This window comes from Crinia signifera, chromosome 4, assembly GCF_055691185.1.
Source record: "Crinia signifera chromosome 4, ASM5569118v1, whole genome shotgun sequence".
NCBI lineage: Eukaryota > Metazoa > Chordata > Amphibia > Anura > Myobatrachidae > Crinia > Crinia signifera.
Window position 1 is genome coordinate 187,845,372 of NC_139220.1, and position 23,145 is coordinate 187,868,516.

At 40.8% G+C, this 23,145-nt stretch overlaps 1 protein-coding gene across 2 annotated transcripts in view; it reads left to right on the plus strand.

Annotated features, from left to right (window-relative positions):
• SND1 (staphylococcal nuclease and tudor domain containing 1) overlaps positions 1–23,145 on the plus strand; it is a 657,666-nt gene that overhangs the window by 67,552 nt on the left and 566,969 nt on the right. For both annotated transcript variants that reach the window (XM_083183246.1, XM_083183247.1), the window contains exon 10: positions 10,416–10,529. In XM_083183246.1, the coding sequence (XP_083039372.1) occupies positions 10,416–10,529 (114 nt within the window). The remainder of the gene's footprint in view (positions 1–10,415; positions 10,530–23,145) is intronic.

The following is a 23,145-nucleotide window of genomic DNA, read 5'->3' on the forward strand; positions in this document are numbered from 1 at the left end:
GAGTGCGGACATTATTAAAGGCATCCATCTACTCACACTCTGCAGGTACACTACTGCACATCATACTATTGCCTATACTACATGGAATGTTAAGCCAGCTGGTGCTGCGCTTCTTAAGCGGGGTTAGGCACTAAGAAGGGGGGAGGGGTTATGCACTAGTGAAGAGAGCTGGTTAGGCTGTAGGGAGGGGGAGGGAAGTATACTTGCCTGACCCCTTTTGGGGTTATGTCTTTATTTTGAACACCACAGTTCCAATGCTGGTAATCAATAAGTATCCCCTCTGTACCCTGCATAGTACTCGTACACAGCCACAGAGTGAGGAGTCAGTGCCAGGCATAGGTGACTCTGTACAGTAGTGCAGAAACCTCCCTGACAGAGGAAAGACTGGGCAGTAGAGATGACCATCGATTACTAACAATCATTGATGGTTTATAACCAATGTTGAATAGTTTTGCCATTGATAGAGAATCAGATGTTTTCCCTCAATCGATGGCACTAGTACGAATACTTTTTTTTTCGTGCGACACAGTGCACAGTGCTGGCCCCCCGGTCATAGGTGAAGCACTGCCTCTTCCCCTTTCCCCGGTTATAGGGGAAGCGCTGCCCGCTCCCCCCGGTTATAGGGGAAGCGCTGCCCGCCCCCCCCCGGTTATAGGTGAAGCACTGCCCGCTCCCCCGGTTATAGGTGAAGCGCTGCCCCGTCCCCCCGGGTCAAAGGTGAAGCGCCGCCCTCCCCAGGTCAGAAGTGACCAAAAGAATAGGGATGACCATCCCAACTGGGCACTATATGACTTAAGTCTTGCCCACTCATGGGCCACGGTGGAAAGGGCATAATTAATGATTGATTTGGCGCTTCCCCCTTCCGATAAACCTGCGAATCATGACAATTTGCCACGAGGGGCAGGGGTTAGTGGTATAAATTTATATTTAGAAATCACCCCCTGAAACTTTTAGCATATAAAAGATCTCCCATCTCCAGAGTCAGACAGCCTCCTCTCCTCCCTCCCTTCTGGGCCATCCCTCATCACTGCTCATCTCTTCTCTTCTCCTTGGTCTCTGGAAGTAGGTGCAGCTGCTCTCTGGCAGGGATGGGGGGAGGTGATTGTAAAATGGCCTAATTTATGTATATCATACATAGTCCAACTTTTTATCCAAACTACTGTACTAAACAATCTGCTTATCTTTTGCAGATCAGTCTTCATAGAAAACTATTTAAACAAACCTACTGCATACCTTCCTGTGATTTCTACATCCAATCTGTGCCTATAAACTTGTCCATCTTTTTTTTTTTTTTTTTTTTTTTTGCAGACATCCAGTCTGCTTCTGTTGAAAAAAAAAAATATTGGCTGGTGGGGAAGGTGGCTCTTAGGTGGCTAAAACTAGTGTGTCTAGTCCAACTTTCTCTCAGACTAAAACATTGAGGTTACCAAATTAGGAGTATGCCAAAATAAGTCCCTTTATATACAGCACCGAGACATTGAGTTTGGCTTCCTAAAATAGGGGAAACTCAATGAGGCCTCAATGATTTCATGTGAACAAATGCTGGGCTAAGCTAGCTTTCATACTATGAAATTGAGACCAGTGCCTTTTCAAATATAATGCATGTGGGTATATTTAGCCAGCGTAGGCTGAAAGAACTTTGGGGAAGTCCACTTATAATTACTCGGAAATCAAATTTGAACCCACATCTGTGTTGCTCCTAATTTTGGTGTATAAACCACTAGGTTGAAAGTATAGTGCTGGCTACAAAATGGTGTTGATGCCCACATTTTGATTTTTTGTAAACTACTGAAGCAGACAGTGTCTACCTACTTCTGAGAGAGGTTAACTTGTTTGACAAGGTGGAAGCTTCCCCATACTCAAATGATTTCGAGGTTGATGAAATCATATGTTATTTAACACTCTGGTCAGACCGGTGGCTTCCAGTTGGTCCCCTGTTCCTCTGGTCAAACTGGAGGGGTGTTTGCCACGCTCCTTCCCCTGGCCTGTGGGGTAGACATGCTGGTGAGGTAACTGGGCTGCTGCTCGTAAAATACTATAAATCTCATCCTACTCCAAATTTATCTTCACCTTGTTGGTGGGCTGTTGGCTTCTGTACTTTCTGGGGAATTGTGGGTATACTGCTAGCCCTTATACCTGTGGATGTAGTCTTTCCTGGGTAGTGTGAGAAGGTAGATATCTCCATCTCAAAACAGGCAATTTTTTTTTTACATTTTCTTATTGGTTAAACTGTCAAGATGGATCAGCTAATATTGGTGATATAATACTGACCATGCACCTGTTGAGTTTTTTCATTGGGCCATCCTATTGCACTTGCAGATTTAGCTCATTGTATCATTGAGATCATTTCCAGCAATATCATAAATGTCATTAGCGCGATTGTCACAGATCGGTGCTAAAACACTTTTTTTGGGAAGCCTCAATATTCTGGTCCTATTTCTAATGCTAATTGTACTAAGCGTACTAAATAACAATGTATTTGAGAAATGCCGAGACATGCTTCTAGGTATGTCTAGAATAACACTGCCGTGAAGTTATAGCCTATACTCAGATTAAACTATTGAATTATGTTTTAATATTCCAAGCTCAATTTTACCTTGATTATACTAATAAAAAAAAATCTGTATTGGTGGGTAAGATAGGCCAGCAGTTATTTTGGCCTCCTTGGTTGAATAAGAATCTTTTGTCTTACTACAAACAATGGATCTCCTGTCATGAGACATATTTTGCTGTACTCAGCAGTGCCAGCTGATTCAGTTCAATTGGACAATTTGGTTGAGGATACTGGCCTGCAAGTCTCTCCAGAGTTGTTCAAAAATTTAGTTTTGGGGACAGCCTATGAGGGCATGTTTGATAGTATGGATATGAAGCATTCCAACCGACACTTGAAATGTTTAGAGAAGCACTTTGATATAGGTTGGCTGGTGGCATCCTTACAGAAGGTGATCCATACATATCATTTTGTAACCGGTTAGTTTTATAGATGGTCTATCTACTTACAAAATAGAAACTATAGTTCGATGTTTTCGTAACACTTTGTGGTAGAAGACCTATATTTTAACCCATAATTTCTTTCTGATCTTGGATAGTTTTAATCTATAGTCACTTTGTCTAATTTGTTTTTGCTATTCAATGTTTAACATATGTTCATATATGAAGTTTACATGATCTTGTCACATAATAGAACCTCAATAAAACATTGTTTAACAACGGTCAGTTTACAATACCTCCCACATTGCAAAGCCTAACGGAACCTATGCTCCATTCACTAGGTAATTCAACTGCTTACTGGTGGTATGTACACCACAAAATACAGAAACTATCATGAGCAAATTACTGGATTAAAAATCAAAAAAGGAAGATGGGAACCGCCTACTACTTTGCCGCAGATACTTTCAGGGGTGCAAAATATAAATTGACACTAGCCTAATATGCAGTTTTGGACTCTGACCATATGGGTGAATATTAATTGACTATTTTGTTTTTATCTGAATGATACCCAGTGTCCATACCAATTTTTCGGAGGCAGTTACTTATTCTTTTCTGTGTTGAGAAAAAAATATTTTGCGGTCTAGTAATCTTGTCTAGATTTTACTGTGCTGCAGTCATCTGAAAGACTAGGAAGGACCTGGTACACCAGAATATAGATGACAAGACACATGAATTACTGTCAGAATAAAGATGTTACAAATGGAACGGTGTCCCCTGTTATGCACAGGAAGCTAGTCTGCAAATCTGTGCTCATGTCTGTCTCCATGGTGAGAATGTTTTAGCTTGGGAAATGTCACTATTGATTGTCTGTGGCATGTAACTATGCAATGCCTTTTTTTTGGAAACTGCAGAGTTAAATCCACAGTATTGTAGCTGTGATCCGTCTGACTCGTCTGAATCTGCTAGCCGTTACCAAACCTACAAGCTGCACTCACGTGATGTCTGGGTCCCCACGTTCTGTCCAACCTGATAAATTCCTTGAGTGATCTAAACCAGTGGGGAAGTATATAATTGGCCACTATGTTCCTAAATCTTTTTGCCTCCAAATAAAGATAAACTGCAGCGATAAAATTGTTGCAGAGAAATGGTTTAATGTTGTATGCATAGTGACTTTGCTTATTAAACATCTGCCAAATTTCTTTCTTTTTTTTTTTGCTGCTGTTGTGGTGGTCTCTAAAAATAAATATGGACAATGGTGTTTGGAATTGAAGTAATATACCAGCATGTTAACCCCTCAATACCTGATAGCAGTTAAATTTACCCTATAACGGTTTGACCTGTCATCGTTCCTAAACTTCCTTTTACCTACATCAGAGTTGGCCAAAACTGTTCTCAAGATCTACCAACAGTTAGTTATCCAGGCAATCTGTGGATCTATAGTAGGAATGATTACAGCTGCACACCATAAAACGAGGACTGGGTTGGCAACACATGACTTGCATGAACCCTTTATGTGATTTAGAGTTTTCTCAACTCCATTGGCTTTGCATGATCTTTAATTCTGCCCTTGGCTTTTCTCTGACAGTCTCCTTTTTTGCATCTTAATAACATTGTCATTATTCCTCATTAGGAATACCCTTCTCTACTGTGACTACTGAACCTGATTGGATGTGTACATATAGGTGCAAAAGTCCACACTTAATTGGTTCTGGTTTGTTTTAATTTTATTTTATTGGTTACATGCGTTGTCACAGTATTCAGTGAGTTTTTTTCTTTTATCGGTATTAAACTTTGTTGCCTCTGAAACTACCCCAGTAATATCAAATTGAAATCATACCAAAGTCAAAGAGTCTTGACAGCCATAAAAAGAACCACCAGCATCTTATGCAGCAGTCATGTTTCAGCAATAACTAGACTGTTTCAGCATCAGCTTAGCAGTATCTATCACACTACATAGATGTTCACAAATAAAGGTCCTGCCTTTCCTAACAAGTAAAGTAACTGTTTAACCCATTCATTAACACATAGCAAAGGGTGCTTCCATATGGTGAATGTCAGCGGTGTGAATGTATACAATAGACTATTATCTGCGATGCTTCATTTTGCCCTTTACTACATATATGTGCTGTGTAAATGCCCAAGGCATCCAAGGACAGAAAAACTAATGGAACTGGATCCAGAGGAAGTTGCCCCCACCACCTAAGGACACATATATGTTGAAATAAGTGCTATACCAATAGGAAAGATATAGATGTACACATAAGCAAATATATACACACATATACACATTTATGTACACACACACACACACACACACACACACACACACACACACACACACACACACACACACACACACACACACACACACACACACACATCCACATATGACTAACCTTTTAAAGATGTACTATTAAAGTCTTGCTTTTTAACAAAGGACTCTGAAAAAGCCTTGTGAGTGCGCTCCCTATTGCCTACTGCACATATATATATATATATATATACATATATATACATATATATATATATATATATATATATATATATATATATATATATATATATATATATACATACATACCCCAGCATAGTAATCCTGCCTCGTTGGCTTTAATTCCCATGTATGCGCCTTTTTGGTACAGCTACCATCAAAACATTTTGACACCTTGTATTTTAAATCCAAATGTGTATTAGTGGTTTGCTTTGGTCATTTTATATTCATGTGTATTGCTGAAGTCATTGTCGAGCTAAAACTTGTCTGTTATATACTTTGTGTCCTATAAGGTATTCGATTTTAGTCTCTTTAGGCATACATTATGCAAGCTGTCTGCCCATGGCTTCGGTTCTATCTTGGTATGGTGAAGGAATTTTGTAAAACCTAATGTTAGGAAGAACTCCACCCAAAAAAGATTTGATAGTTTTTGAAGGTACTCTATAACAGTGGTTCTCTACCTCTGTCCTCAAGGACCCCCAACAGCTCACACAATTGCAAGTGAAGTAATTATCTCCACCTGTGGATCATTTAAAACGTGTCGGTGAATGAGTGCACCTGTGTGCCTGCTGGGTGACCTGGAAAACGTATACTGTTGGGGGTCCTTGAGGACCAAGGTTGAGAACCACTGCTCTAAAACAATGTTTGTGGTGCTTGGTTAGACTGGCCAAACCACTGTGCTCACACACCACTTCTGATCGCCCACTAGTTAAAGCCACGGAGGGAATCGATTGAATATCCCGTTAATAGCCTGAATAACAGTTGGCTGTAATCCCAGTGATTTATATATAATCCTGTCAATGTTCAGGTTTATACTGCACATTTATATATAATCCTGTCAATGTTCAGGTTTATACTGCACATTTATACGGCTGTCTGCAGGCTTGCAAGCAGTACCTCAAAGTAATTGATGTGACCATTTGGAGAGTTTCTGTGGCAACAGGGACTGTTAAGTAGGTGAGCTGAGGCCTGGGTCTTAGATTTCCTGGCCCACAAGCCTGGAATAAACCACTTTCATGAATAACATGAAGGATATGCAGATGGACTTTTTGGATAGTGATCTAAAGATTCACCAGCGGATCAAGGCATACTATATAGAAGGCACAGATTGTGATTTAGCAGTAGTGCTGCAGCTGCTATTGCCCTGTGTAAATTAGTGAATCAGGCCAGAGTATTTGTAATCTAATCTTTGTGCAGTTGCATTCATATCAAAGGGTATACCCCCACCACACACACATGCATGCTTATGTTTTGTGTTTATTGTCGATGGGACCGAGAATAATAGTAGATGCAGGACTATTTAGAGCTTGGATAATTGGGAGTATGCAAAGAATTTTTGACTTTTGCCAGTACTAATGGGGCCTACATACAAATGATTTTAGGTCATTTTCTAAATCTTTTTATCTAGCTGAATATTGCTCCATGTGTAGGGGCCATGCCTGCTCATCGCTATCACCTGTCAAAATGTATAATGCACGTAGTATAAATCTAGTCAGATTGCCAGTGTTCTCACCAGAGAACACTAGCCCTGCCAGATCGCTCAGCACACATCACTGACACATTGGTGGTGGCCGTGTGCGGAGTGATCTAGCATCTACGTATCACATCACCCCATTACAGACCTCTACTTTGTTGCAGTCTACTGAAGACTAAATTAGATTTTGACGAGATGTAAGTTTTGAATGATGCTTTGCTCCTAGTAAGACATGTGGTGGGTTTTTTTATGACCAGATCTGCTTTTATTTAGACTATTAATGTGGCAAAATGCTATACCTTGTGAACCCTCATTAATCAGTCCTTACACTGGCTGTGCTGTGCGCTCCATTTCTCACTTGATAAGCGAATGTTTGCCCTTTACTGACAAGCTTTTAATGAAGGCAAAATTCAGCACTTAACTATGTAATGTGTAGAGTTCAGGTACTACAGTGTACAAAATCTACTGTGTTTTTAGCTTGAAGGCAGATAGTCTTGGTAAGCAATGCATAAATTAGTTACAGATGTCAGTGTATGTAATGTGTAAAAGTTTATCTGAATTTAGGTCACTTTTTTTTTTCTTTTTTTTTAAATGGGCAGTTCACCTTTAGAAAGCTTTGTGTCTTTGTTCTGTATTTTCTAGACATGTTTTTATATTGGGCACATTTGCTTTTACTGCTCTAACTTGAAACACTACACTACATTTAGGCCCAAGTGGTTTTGCTCTTAACATTCAGTTTAGATTTGCATCACCTAAGATTACAGGTCAATCTAGGACAAGCCTGAGTGGTTAGACTACATGGATGGTATGGCGATATACGTAGGGGCATAGCGGAACAGTGGTTAACAGGCTTTTGCTATATTTGCACTACACTTTGGTTTTGTATTTTGTCCAACACATCAACTTGTTCGTTTTGCTGCTTAATAGATTTCATTGTAAATAAATTGCACGCTTTTGTAATGTATCACATGCGATTTTGAGCTGTGTGCATTTTGTAATAGATTGGAGAGATTTAGCACATTGCACCATGTATGGTCACCTTTAAGCTTGTCATAATTTTTATAATGCATGCTGATTTTGGGTACTGGGCCTTCTGGCCAGCTACAACAGTTATGGCAGTTTTACTCTGGCTAACAAGACTCCCCCCCACAGGACTCAGTCATTAGATATTTTTTGTACACCATTTGCTCAAAATCAGTTTACAGTAGGTCACCCAGATAACACTACTGTAGTAATTGCTCAATTTGATAAAATTGTTTGGAGGTAACCCTGCTTTCAGTATGCAGTCATTGGGTAGACTGTCTAGGCCTGCCACTAATGGTCTACAGTCACTAGGTAGACAACCTTGCTATGTTGACCATAAGCCTGTGTCTACCTTTTTTGCAGTGTCTACATAAGGTATGTTGACCTTTAGGTGTTGACCTAGCCACTGTCAACCTTTTTATCGTGATGACCTAGACATGGGCTGTCATATATACTGTAAACCCCCCCCCCCCCCCAGCATTCAGGATTTCTGATTCTAGTGGAAGCTTCTTCATAGGCAGGATGGTGTTAACAGGTTCATGCAATTTTTTTTTTTTTTAAACTGTGTGATGAATCATCGCCAGCACACTGATATCACAGCTCATTCCTTGCTCCTGATGACCTATTCACACTAGAGTCCTATAATGAAATTCAGATTCATAAGCATGGGCTGAATTTTTTCATAACCAGCCTTGCCTTAATGGAATGTTATAATTTGCAGATGCTTGAAGAATCGTCTGTCCTTGGTATAACTATTGCTTGCTGGCGTAATTGTCCCTGCTGGCACTGCGGGTATATCACAACCTACAGTAAAACACTTTGCATCAGGGCTGGGAAAATCAGATCATATTGGTACGGTGACAGTTTCAAGTAGATAAACCATTACTTGTACATTTTGCTTTTGATTTTGACCGTATATAGAGTTGCTGCTATACTGAATGGGGTCTGACTAAATTACTAGGAATTAGGTTTGTATGAAAGGTTTTTTTGGGGTGTACACCATGCAAACACACATGCGCCATAACCAGTTTACTCTTTGGCACTAGAATGTCTTTTCCCCGTGGAATCGGACAAATAGCATTTTAAGCACATAGATTCATGGATCTGTTGTCCATCTTCTACTTGCTTCAAATATGCACCCATTTATTACACTTTGGGATTTGAGGCTCACATCTGGGTTGATCACTTTCCATTATATTAAAGTTGGGGTGAATTTGATATGTTCAGCTTGGGTCTTACGCAAAAGAGGTCACAGGTCCACGGTAGGCAAACTATGTACCAAATTTTAATGCATTGTTCCACACCACCCCAGTCACAATCATTCATACCATTGGTTAGACCTACCCCGTGCTAGGTGATGGCTCTGAAACAGAAATTCTTGTTGCACATAGATGCCTCAGAATAGCAGAATTATGTAGCACAGTAGCTGTCCAGGTGTCACCCCTAACCCTGCTCCATCGCACAGAAATACAAAGATGCGTACATTTGTTACTGTGCATGTAAAGTTTGAACATATTCACTGGATACAACCATATATGTTGCAGCATATGTCTCAGGATCAAGCCCGATGTCTGGGTCCTAGATGACCTATTCCTTAAGAGAGCAACTTTTTTTTTTTTTTTTTTTTAGCAATAGAATATCAAATACTAATATTTTAACTGCAATATAGTTAAATTGCTAATTGGTTTTCCTATGATTAGGTAATATACTACGCTACCTATTTTCTTAGCTACTATCCATATAAGCAACAGATGACTAATAATTAAAGCTGTAGTGATCCTAAATGTAAGGATGTAATCATTGTAAATTGGGATTATTAGGAATGTCATTTATGATATAATTACTGGCAGCAATAGAAATCCCGACAAAGAACGTTAATCGGAACAATTGTGTAATTCCTTACTCACCAATTAAATGATCAAAAGCATCCTCTTACAGATATTAAATATGAAATATTAATCGTTATTGTAACAATTGGCAGAAATCCTAAAAAACAGGTGCATGAAAACTTGCACTAGGTTTAAATCATGAAATTATATGGCTGAATATATTAAATGCCGCTGGTATTTAATTCCATAATGACGTATAGCCCATGTGCGGAATCCAGACATGTTTTATATGGGATATTTTCTGCCCTAATGACCGTTTCTGTTTGGAAAATGGTTATAGAATTATTGATGTTTTTATACATTAGTTTTGTCCCTTTTAATCAGCCAGGACCCTGGGGAAGAGGACTGTACCAGTTACATTCCAGTGACTGTTTCTTAGCTTGTCTATATAGAAAATAGCAGTTATCAGGGAAACATAGGAGTAATCTGCTTAGACCAATAGAGAATTAGAAATAGATTTCGGTGTACATTTATATAGCTGTTGTGGTACATAAAAAAAAAAATTTTCACATCTAAGTTTACGGAGTACATGATACATGTGTACAGCGGTCTTAACAAGGTTGTATAACAGCAGACCACCTAATTTATGCTAATCTTTGTTTTACAGGTTGTGCAGGTGTTAAATGCAGACGCAATGGTGGTGAAGATGAACTCTGGAGAAATAAAAACCATTCACCTTTCCAGTATCAGGCCACCCAGGCTGGAAGGAGAAGGCTCTCAGGTAAGGATCTGTAATCGCGATGTCATGGCTTGTCTTAACTAAGCTTGGTAGGTAGACGGTCATTAGATCGACACACCAAGCGGTTATGGGTCATTGGGTCGGCCACAGGAAGATTGACATGCATTGGGGAAGGTTGAGTGTTAAAAGGTCGACATGGGTTTTGAGCCGACATGACAAACGTTATTTCATGCCCTACCATTCACTAGGGCATGGAGGGAGAACAGTATAGTTTGCCGAGCATGGTGAGCCCACGCTGTGCACTGTTACGGTGTCCATGTCGACATTCGGGACAAAAAAATGGAAAACACCATGTCTACCTAATGCTTGTCGACCTAAAGACCCTGTTGACCTAATCACCCATACCGGCTTGGTAGCACATTCAAACACTAACCATTCTTTACTCAAATTACATTTAATATGTATATACATGTGTGTACATCTCCTCAATGCTTGTATATATGTACTTTTGGGTGGGAGGGGTGGTGCTCTACCAGATGCTCCTTGGTCTTATAGTTGCATAAATGGCATTTGGAGATGTTTAAGTGGGTGTCGGATGGCTATTTTATAGGGCATGTTGGGAGCTCTGAGGTCATTATGTGGGGAAACACTTGTACTCTGAGCACCATACAGATATTGCAGAGACTCTTTGGAGCTGCCATCTAAGACCATTTGGGACCACCTGCAGGGCAGAGTGGCAGTAAGGAATACCAGTCATTGACAGCACATGTATAGGGTAGGATGGCAACATAGGCTTTAGGTTACAGATAATTACACAGAGCTTGAGGACAGCATTGCAATTTATCCCCAATTGCTGCAATCACTGTGATACTACTCTTACAGGGGGATAAAAATTGAAGGGGGTATTGGTTGTACAGGGACATCTGTAAATCTACCTTCAGAGGTGGTGGGGGTAACGAAGTTTGACAGCATATCCACTTGCTGCACGCGCTTGCTGACTGGGCTGTGGTTCATAATCCGCATTGTGTTGGACATTGGCTTTTTAGCCACATAAAATCTGTATGGTTCCAAGCATACAGTGAGTTTCTGTACACACCAAGTGGTATACTCTTGGTCCCCTTCCCACCATCAGGTTAACTGACTGACCCCTTGGGTTACCAGGCACCAAAGCCATTGCATTCTATGCACCCAGTATAGTTATGCCACTGTATGTGTTGATCTTGTTTTTTTAGTATGTTGTGTATATCCCCTTAATATTTGCTGTACACTAAAGTATCATAGCAATCCTGTTCCATTATATATGCATATATCCTTCGCACATTAGGCTTAAATGGTCTACATCTGGAAATAACTGAAATTACTACCTCTTACAGTTTTTCATAGTTGTATATTTAGCATTTGTTTGTGCCACACAGGCTAGGGCTGATTTAAGAAACGTTACATCCATGGAAATAACACCGATTTCTATATACCTGGGGTAGCCAACTCCAGTCCTCGAGAGCAACCAACAGTTAATGTTTTCAAGGTATCTTCACAGAATCACAAATGAAGTAATTATCTCCACCTGTGGATCTTTTAAAATGTGTCAGTAATGAGTACAGCTGTGCAGCAGCTAGGTGGTCTGGAAAATGTGAACTGTTGGTAGCTCTTGAGAACTGGAGTTGGCTTTCACTGCTATATATTGTACCTTCTAGTTTATTGGCTGATTTGGGTAGTGATGCTGTATCTTATTGTATATATCCCTGTATACGTATAAAGTCACCAATTACCTGCTTTCAGCCAAATCCAGGGGTCCACCTCTCTGCTCATCCTTCTGGACCACTGTGGATCATCCTCTCCTCCACACACTCTGAAACATTGTCCTCTCTAGCACTGTCTTTGACTGGTTTACCTCTTACCTCACCAACTGTTCCTTCTCCGTGTATGCCTCTGGCACCACTTCACCCCCTTCCATCCTTCCTGTTGGTGTCCCTAAAGATTCTGTCCGTGGCCCCATTCGGTTCTACTTGTACACATCTTCCCTTGGTGCACTCATTAACTCCTTTGGTCTCCAATACCACCTCTATGCTGATGACGCACAATTCAACCTCTCTTGATCTGTCCCCCACTCTTCTCTCTCAGGTTTCAGCTGACAAAACTGAACCCAGCCAGAGTAACATTTAGTACTAATAACTCTTAAGGTGCGCACACATGGGGCTAAATGATCGCTGGCAATATATTGCTCATCAATCATATTGCTCAGTGTCCCGTTTTCATCTGCGACCAGAGATGGTCGCAGATGAAAAGGTCACACTGCCGGGAGAAGAGGCAGTGGAAGTCGCTGGTCGGAGGAGCATGCTCCTCCGACCAGCGACCATTCAGGGGCTGAAAACTGGAGGGTGCACCAAGCGATTTATCGCCAGTGCACACTCCCATTGCTGGCAATATGGTCGCTCAGCGACCAGTTTTCCAGCGATATTTTCAATAATTGCTCCCATGTGTACGCACCTTTACTATTATCACCATTATCTCCCCCCACTGCCTGGGTGTTACTCTTGACTCCTCCCTTTCCTTTGCACCCCACATCCAAGCTCTGGCACAATCCTGTCTATGAATACCATGTCTAACCATTGACTGTTGGGAACTGCACCCCCATGAAATAATTATTAAAAGTTTGGGGAATTGATCCTGTGATTTCACAGGAATAATTATATTTCTTTGTGCAGGCATACCTTTGGCTCAGTCAAGGAGCAAACTCCCCACAATCCTGTCTGTTCCAGATACGCAACATTGCTTGCATCAGGCCTTTTCTCTCCCAGAGTGCAACTAAACTTATCACCTCACTGGTCCTCTCACGGCTCTACTACTGCAATGTTCTTCTTACTGGCCTCACTCTCATCCATCTTGCTCACCACCAGTCAGTCAACTCCAATAACCCGGCTCATCTTCTGCTCCGCTCCTGCCACTTCCCTTAAACCTAATCTGCACTGGTTCCCATTCTTCTACAGAATCCTCTTCAAACTACTCACCATCACATACAAGGCTATCTCTAATTCCATTGCTCCATATATCTCCAACCTCACTCCCTCCCGCCTCTATGGTCAGCTGATGAGTCTCTCTTCTACCCTGATCATTGCTTCCATCGCTAGAGTTCAGGATTTTGCCTGTTTTGCACTCAGTCAGAGGAGCATGCTCAATTACTCTACCCAACCTCGCAAAGCTTCAAACATCACTGAAAACTCACATATCAAAGCATACCGTTCTACATAACCTAATGGGCGGATCCTTCAACCCCCTTGCCTCATGCCTTGACCATCTCTGCTTGCTTACATCCTGCCATCAAGCCACCTCCCACTTGCCGCACCTCATGTCATCTGTATGTCGCCCCTTCCCTCCTGTTGTCAAAGCCCTCTTCTCACATTTCACATACAGCTCTGCCCTATTCAGCAAACATCTTTGTCCGCATACTATCCAGATGCTAATGGCTCAGCTCTATCTGTCCACCAGCCCCTAGTAGTATGTTGATTACTTATGTCTAAGCTCTAGTGTGTATTGAATTATGGTGCTTTGTTACGTGTACTCTGCCCTTTGTACGGCATTGCAACACATTAATGGCCCCTTATAACTAAAATCTAATGTGCTTGTGTCAGCAACTCAATGTTTGGGTTTCGCGCTTAATTTATAAACTATAAGATATAAATGCCTCCTAATCTGTGCCTAATGTTAATACAGATGCTCTTATATGTAGATATTTAGTATGTTATTCTATTTAGAAATGGGATTTGGGTATGTTATCTGGTGGTCTTGTGATGACCTTTTACGCCTTTATTTGTACTGGTAATTAGTGCAAATACTGGAGTGTTGGGTCAGGTTTTTGTTATAAACTGTCAAATTTGGATTTACTAAAAGACTGCAAAGGGGAATACAAGTATATTGATAGGTCATACAAAAAACAAAACACATGGGAATTCCCAAAGAATGCTGACTTGTTCATCTTGGAGGTTATAGGAAAAGGCAATTAATCTTAAGCTGCTGAAGGTCTTACAGGAAGGTAGGTCATGCATTGTTTCTGAATGATGAAATGCATTTCTGTATAACTGCATCAGTATACATTTTAAGGAAAATACGATGAAGTGGCAGTGAATTAGATCACTTCTATTAATGTCTGTTTGTAAGGCTCCACATTACTCTGCTGAGCCTTGACAACTGTGAATAAGAGATGTATGAAGCGGGGACACAAAAGACTAATACTGACCTAAAAACAAAGGGTGGTGATGGCCCTGCTTTTAGGAACTTCAACACTCTTCGGAAGAAGGCAAAGCTGAATCAATGATTGTAGCGCAAGCTGGGTACACACTAGAACGATACACTGAACTACATTTTTTACTATATAATTCCATGATGTCACCCGGACCCCAATTAACGTGCAGTCCTTGACGATAGTCAAATTTGACCAGATATTTAGACAGGAGAGATCATGAACGACTTGCACGAGCACGCATTGATTGTGGGTAGTGTAAGTAAAGCTAGAAAGGATGGATTTTTAGAGACCATTAAAGTGTGAAGGCTATGGCTGGTGCTGATCAGACATGGTAAAAAAAAAAAATTCAATAATGTATTGGTTATCAGGCTTTTGTAGTGAGTGAGGAGTTTCCTCAACCATCTATCCTGGTTTCCCAGCACTTATTGCTAGAAACAAACGTGCCTTAAGGGGATGTTGAGTCAAGCGGCTCACACTAGGGGGTGTCAAGTCCCCTGGAATTATAGAAGAACAAGGTGTGGTGGAGCGCTTAAAGGTTAAATTAATTAACAAGAATCAATTGGGTAGTACAACAATAAAGTGGTATTTTTTATTTTATATAAAAAAATATATAAGAACACAATATATAGCAGCAAGTGACTGTCACTTTAAAATAAAAAAATAAAATTACTTATCACACATGAAAAAGGACAAAGGAGGTTTATACTTAATTGGCGGAGTCCCAATTGGTGAACACGTGAGGTCCCTGGTGGATGTCCAAGTTGCATACTGTGTTTTATGGGAGTCCATAAACCATGCAGGATTTAGTTTTGCTGGAGGAACAATCGCTGGTCTCAGTCAAGATGATGTCCTCATGATTTATGCGACACTTGTACGCAGTTTTTTTGAGCAGGTGGTGGTGTCCCAAATACAGCAGTTGTAAATTCAGTTACTTTGGTTGGACAGAGACCGGAACCGAATGGGAGCCAGCTTGGATAGTAAATGGGAAACTCCGTTATATCCTCAAATTGTCCAAAAGAGTAAGGTCAGCAGGTGTCCATATCGAATTTCTGGACAAATGAAAAACCGTCTGTCGACCTTCCCATTGTCAACCTAATGTTTGTGTTGACCTTAGCTATGTTGACCTATTTCATATGTCGACCTAAGGCCTGTCAACCTTTAGTGGTCGACCCTATGACCCATACCCCTGGCTCCAGTTTGATCTGCTAATGCAGCTTTTCTTGTGTAACCTGTGCTTTTCCTCTGTTATACTCTGCTGTAAATCAGTGTTTCCTGTATAGAGTAGCTTACTTGTACATGTACTCTATAATTGGGTCCTCTGGATCTTTTGGCTCCATATACTGCAAATAAAGGAGAATAATAACTAAAGGTCTGGGGAAGAGCGGTAAACGGTTTACAATATAAAGGTGATATGAGAAACCAAATAATGATGTGGATGGTGTAGTAGTGTGGAGCCATTAGGATATTTGCTCCCACCGCCTGAGACCTAATTTTGCTACACTTATTTGTAAGGCACTGGTGGTGCAGCTGGCCAGCTCTTGCTATCAATTAAGAAGACCAAGATCAGCAGATATTAGCATTCCAGTGCAGTCTGAATCTACTTGTGAGTAGTTGGAACAAGGATGGGAAATTCCTGAGTAGTCTGTAGCTGGCTATCAGCTGCTGAGGAAGACTAGGCAGGGGTATTGGCGTTCATGCTAAACTGTTTGTTTATAATGCCTTAGATTATACAGACTAGAAATAGCCAAATGTTCTGCTCATACCAGATTTTCATATTCCCCATTTACAGTGTCTGAAGTCACTGCTTTGTGCACAGCAGCATGTCCTACACATCAGTGCCAGATTAAGCCTTTGGGGGGCCCGGGGCACTTTAGGCAGGGGGACCCCCTTGCGCTTGTCATTACTGGCCGCAAACTGCATGGGAGAATATTACACTATCAATACACAGAGTAAAGGCAGTATAAACTTGGTCAATGGGTAACTGCAGGGTGTGTGTGTGTATGTGTATATATACATACATACATACATACATACATACGAAGAAGTAATTAAACTTCGAAAACGTTCGATCCAGCTCTGTCTGATTTGCCTCATTGAAAAGCCTCTGGGTGCCGCTCATTGCACACACACACACACACACACACACACACACACACACACACACACACACACACACACACACACACACACACACACACACACACACACACACACACTGAAAAGCCTGTGTTTGTCCCTCTGCACCTTACTCTGTAGGAGACCTCAGTCCCAGTGCTGCCTCTGATTAAAAACCCTCCCATGATTAGGCTGCTGCTGTTTTCCATGGGCCTGAGAAGCTTGTAATGAGCTCCACCAATCAGCGCTCAGCACAAACGTCTCAGCCTCTGCCCTCTGGTGCAGGGACTACCAGTAATGAACTGCACACTTGTGCAGTCAGTATGCCTTGGCTCCCGATGCTCCGCCCCATTAATCATTGTCACATTGGCAGATAGGTGAAGCTGCAGCACTACCCCACTCCCATGCACAAAACCTTTAGCTAAAATTTTTTTTTTAAATACATGCCAACCACAGGGGGCCCCTAGCTAGAGGGGGGCCCAGGGGTACTGACCCTTTGTGCCCTCTTTATAATCCGGCCCTGCTCAACATTGTCTTGTTAGGTTCACATGACTTGGGCCGACCAACTTAGGTCGACACAAAATATGTTGACAGGGTTGGGAGGTCGACACAAGCATTAGGTGGATAATGACAAGGTTGACTTAATGCTCAGGACCATAAGCATTTTGGATAACTGATTATTCCGTATGTCAGAATATTAATATTTAAATGAGGTATCTTGCGTGTGTGTCTGTCCCTCCCTCTCCCTTCTCGTCCCGCCCTCTCCCTTCTCGCCCCGCCCTCTCCCTTCTCGCCCCGCCCCTTCCCTCTCTCGCTCCGCCCATATAGATATATATATTTTTGATCTATATTTTTTAAAACACTTCAAAAACACACACATAAAATTATTATTTTTTTATTTGTGCATTAAACAGTTTGTATATTATCTCAGGCACTGAATATGCAAGTTGAGCAATCATTTTCTTGCACATATTTAGTGTCTGTTACATATGTGCTTTTAGCAAAAAATATACATTCCGTAAACTACAGTATGGTTTTTTGAATAATTTGGATAACTGATATCTGGAAAGGGGTATGCAACCGTTACTAAATTCTCAGAATGACGAACCTCAGTCTAAAATAGGATGAAAATGTTTGCTGTAATTTTTATGTGCTTCCTTTTGCCAGGCTTTTCTATATGTGACCATTCATGTGTACATGTAACTCATTTGTTGTGTCCTGTCATAAATTGTAGACACAGATGGCCAGTGGCAAGAGTAGGTAGATGGTACAGACCTTTCACACTCCTTGTTTATTTTCCAAGTGCATCCACTTCAGCATCCAGTAACATTGCAATGCTAATTGCTATTTAATAGCTCTGGACTGCCGTTTGGCTTCTAGCTGCATACCCAGCTATAATTATAATTGGCTTTAGTTGAATACCCTTCATTTTACCTATTTCAAGCTGAACTGTTGTAAGGCTGCATTATGCTGGGCTGGAAATCTGTACACTGCTATTGTTTGGCTTTTACCCACCAGTGCTGAAGTACACATTGAAAACACTTAAGACATTTCATTCAATTTCTTGTTCATTATGGTGCCCCATTTCTCAGTTCTAAATCTAGTAACATTAAACTTACAGTACGTAGGCTTGAATGGGCATCTAATCAAAGATATTTTAGTTAATTTCTACTAAAAGCGTTGTCTATAAGAAAACGTGTTTGTAAACCTTCAATGGCAGGGTGTTGTGCCAGACACAAAAAGGAAAACGTACTATGCGGCCTGGTTACTTTTGTATAAAACAAATTCACAAGCAGCACTTCGTAAAGACTAAACTTCGTTTAGTCTTTATGAAGTGCTGCTTGTGAATGTGTTTTATACAAAAGTAACCAGGCCGGATAGTACGTTTTCGTTTTTCTTATAGTGCGTACACACGGTTAGATGTGGAATTCGATTACAATTGAATATGCTATTCGATTCAATCTGTCATTCGATTTTGATTCTATTTTTAATATACAGTCTTGGGGATATGGTCACTTGGTCGACAAGGAGAAGGTCAACATGCAATGGGTCGACATGGGGTTAGGCCGACATGGGCAAGGTAGACAGTCAAAAGGTCGACATCGGGGTTTTCACTTTTTTGAGCGGACATGCTGACAGGTAGTATTTCATGCCCTACCATCCACTAGGTCATGGTGGGAGAATAAGTGTGCCCGAAGCATGGCGTTGTACCTTTTTTTTTTTTTTTTTTTTTTTAGTGCCCATGTCAGTTCACGATCAAGTGAAAAACCCAATGTCCTTTTGACTGATAACCTAATGCTTGAGTCGAACTAATGATCCTGTTGACCTTCACACATATTGACTTTGATGCATGTCGACAATGCATGCCGACCCATAATCTTGCCTGGCAAGGCTATTTCGTTTTGATTTCCACTAAATGTGAAAGTGTCAGGATAGAACCTGCATTAAGTGCTGCTAAAAGCTGCCGAAAAATAGTGGAAATCTCAGTGTGTACCCTCTATTACAGCAAGGGTTGCATTGGGTCATAGCCTACAATGGTTAGCCATGTGGTGATACATATATCTGGACATAAACCAGTAGTGTATGCATACTAGATTTCTTTCACACGGTATGCAAATTAGCTTTGTCTTTTAAATGGAACATTTTTAAGATCTAGGCCCTACTCATTTGGTAGAGGCAAGGTAAGCATCGGATGAGCGAAATGTGACATATATTCATCGTCCGTGCTGCAGCACGTTGTCAGTTAAAAACCTGGCAGATTTGTTCAGAAAGCACAACATTTTATGTTGTGTGGTGTTAAATTTTAAGTAGTCAAGCCTACCCAAACTAAATCAGTGGCTTTCCTTTGGCACACTCAAACTTGTCAAACAATACTACACCAGTGGATTGTGAATTTGGTGTAATCAGCCCAGTGCAGAAGTTATCATTGGCTATAATTACTGAATAGAATTCTAATTTTTTTTTAGTGTGTAAAAAGAAAAAAATTCACCCATGGAAACCTACAGATTGTGTCAATTGCAGAAAGTTTTTTTTTTTTGTCTGCTTGTGTCACTTTTGTGTTTTTATAAGGGAACTTTTCCTTCCAGGTCCAATGAGCTGCAAGGTTCAGTTCCACTCACATGTGGCATTGCAGGTACATGTGTATGGAGACTACCCTACTAATTGAATTAGTCTCCCTGAACTTGTTTGTTGTCTGATAGGAGCTTCAAAGATTTCTTACAGACTGCATTTTGGTATTGGAGTTTTAGCACACAATGCCAACAACCTGTGTAGCTGCAGCTTATTGCAAGGAGTTTTTTGTTTTTATAGTAGCTTTTTGCTGCTCTAAAAAAAAAAAGTAAAACCAATGCTGTCAGGGAAGACAGCATTGAATAGGGCCCCGCAGCCATCTCCCAATGGGATTGCATATCTCCCTTTAAGGTATGTACACATGGTGCAATAGCGTTGTGATTCAATCTCAAATCGAATCACACAGCAAAGCAATATACATTCACTTTTGACTGTATAGTACAGATCTGTACTATATAGTCTTGCCTGAACAATCTATTTTTCTGTTTGATTTCCCCTAACAGGAGCACTTATCATTATTGAATCAGTGTCGAATGCTGCTGATAACATTTCTATTCGATTTTGACTATATAGTCAAAATTGAATAGAATGTCAGAAACTGTGTACACTACATTAATTTGCACATCTGTACCAATCACTGTGATCCAATTTTGCTGTAGAGGTAGATTTGGTACTTGTTTCCTAGCACGGCGCCCATCGCATACCATAAGGCATACGATGCTACGCGATGGCAGCTGATGTTATACAATTTTAAATTGTATACCATCGCATTGTATGCCATATACAATGGTATAAGATTTAAATTTGTATAAGCACCCTAATGGGGGTGTTCAATGTTAAAAGCGCCCCCACACCACCCACACTATCAACGCCAACCCGAAGCGAGCCCGCGGGGGTGGCGGTACACCTCCTCCAACCTTTTCATACCCCCACTATCCACGTCGGCGTGGAGTTGATTTTATATAGTGCAGCGAGCCACCAAGCCCGAAGCGTGGTGAGCGCAGTGGAATACATGTAAAGTAATACGCGTCCCCTTGCGGCGCTCACCACGCTTCAAACATGGTGGCTCGCTGCGCTTGCCACACTATATGAGAACCTCCACGCCGACATGGAGAGTGGTGGTATAAAAAAGTCGGATGACGCATACCGCTGCGCTGGCCACGCTTAGGGTTGGCGTTGATAGTGGGGGTGCATTTAACATTGTAAGCACCCATTAGGGTGCTTATACAATTAAAAATCATATAGGGGCTTATACAATTTAAAATCGCATCGCATGCGGGCATATGGCATGCAATGTCATACAACTTAATATCGTGGGTGCCGTGCTAGGAAACAAGTACCGTAGATTTTTTTTTGTTGTTGTTCTGTTCTAGCTACTTCAAGCATTAGACCTAGTATTTTTAATAATGCTATTGCTAGTCTAGTTGACCAACCATGCCCATATAGTGGCTGACAATGTCACACAGAAGCGGTGATTGTGGCGTACTGTATATGGTGGTCTTTTAGACTAATCCTGATTTGTTTAGTCGCAGGGTGGCACTCAGAGTTTTTTTTTTTTTTTTAGTATGTTTAGTTATCACAGTCATCACAAACTTTGTTACTCCAGCATTACAAGGTTTAAGAATGGATTGCACTTTAGTCTGGGTTATGTATAGACTTGGCCACAGGATTCCATTATACATTCAGACTGTATTTAACCAGAAGTCACTGCTGTACAGATTCCCTTTAAAAATTGCACTTGAAAGATTGTTACAGGTTGTATCTGTTTCCCTTTTTGCTTGTGTAAATACTGTACTGTATTTAATTTCTATAGCAACTTCAACCTTTCATAATCCTTTGTAAGTGTAACTCGCCTATTTAATTACTGAAAATATTTATTGAAGTGTAGTGTTCTGGAAGCATGAGACTGTGCTTAGAGCCAATGATGCATGCTCTGTATGCTTTTTTCTTTATTTGTAGATTAGTAAAACACTGCTGCTCGTGTTGGTGTCACTCAGGTGTCAGTCTCCGACGTTCGAAATACTAAAATGGCAATGCACGTACACACATCCTGTTGTGTTTAGTCTAATGTTTCAAAGGAAGATTGATGCAGTAATCTGACTAAAGTACTTTGTTGGTTTTTTTTTAAAGACCTTGAATCTGGCAGAGGTGGTGGTAAATATATGATGGTAGATATTTGTGAAGCAGATCTAATCTGCATGAAAGCCTGTATGTTTTACATGTTCTGACTACTGCAAATATCAGACTTAGTATTTCTAATAATGCTATTGCTTCCCTGGGACAATAGATCACCTAATAGACCATATTGTGTCTGCCAATGTCTAACCGAAGTAACGATGGTGGTACATTGTGTATGGTGGTCTGTTAAACTAATTCTGATTTATTTAATTTTTATGTTACAGGGTGGCACTCTGAATGTCAAAGAAACAATGCACCAAGCCTAAAAAATTGCATTAAAGCCCAGAAACTCATCAATTGCATGGTGCTTTTTCTATGACCTTCAACATGCTGCTCTGGAACCATAAGTGGTGTAAGGCTTCTTGGAACACAACAGCACTCAAGTGCTCAAATTATTACTTGGGTTCCTTCCACCTACTCTGTTCTGATAGCGGTACCATGTAATGCATTCAATTACATTAGTAGGCAACCTGTGGCTCTCCAGTTGTGATATGAAAAGTCCCAGCATGCTGTCACAGTATTAGCACTCCCTAATGTTAAAACTGTGGCAAGGCGTGCTGGGACTTGTAGTTTCACAACAGCTGAAGAGCCACAGGTTACCTATGCCTGTCCTAGTAGTACACAGCGGGGGTGATTATAGAAAGTCTGACACCACCTCCACTTGAGAAGCTGGTAGGTATTGGTGGGGGCTGGGGGTTTTAGTAGTTTTTTTTTCTTTTGAATGGTGCCCTTTTTTCAAGCATGGTTTCATTGATAAGTGTGCTAACCTGGGACATGTATTTTATATATGTCCTATTTCTCATTACATTATGTTTAAACATTGAAATAACTTCAACATGGTAGTCTAAGCCAAATAATGTCACATGGTCTGGTTACTTACCCCTAGTAGATGAAACGCTGTGCTTTCTAGTGCTCTAATGTTGTTATTAGGGGATCCCTCTTCTAGGAATGATCTGCACATCTGTGAAAGATAGACAGAATGCAATGTGTGCCTTGCATCACTTGATGGCAGGATAAACTGGAAAACAAAACCTGTTTTCCCTGACAGATTTTCAG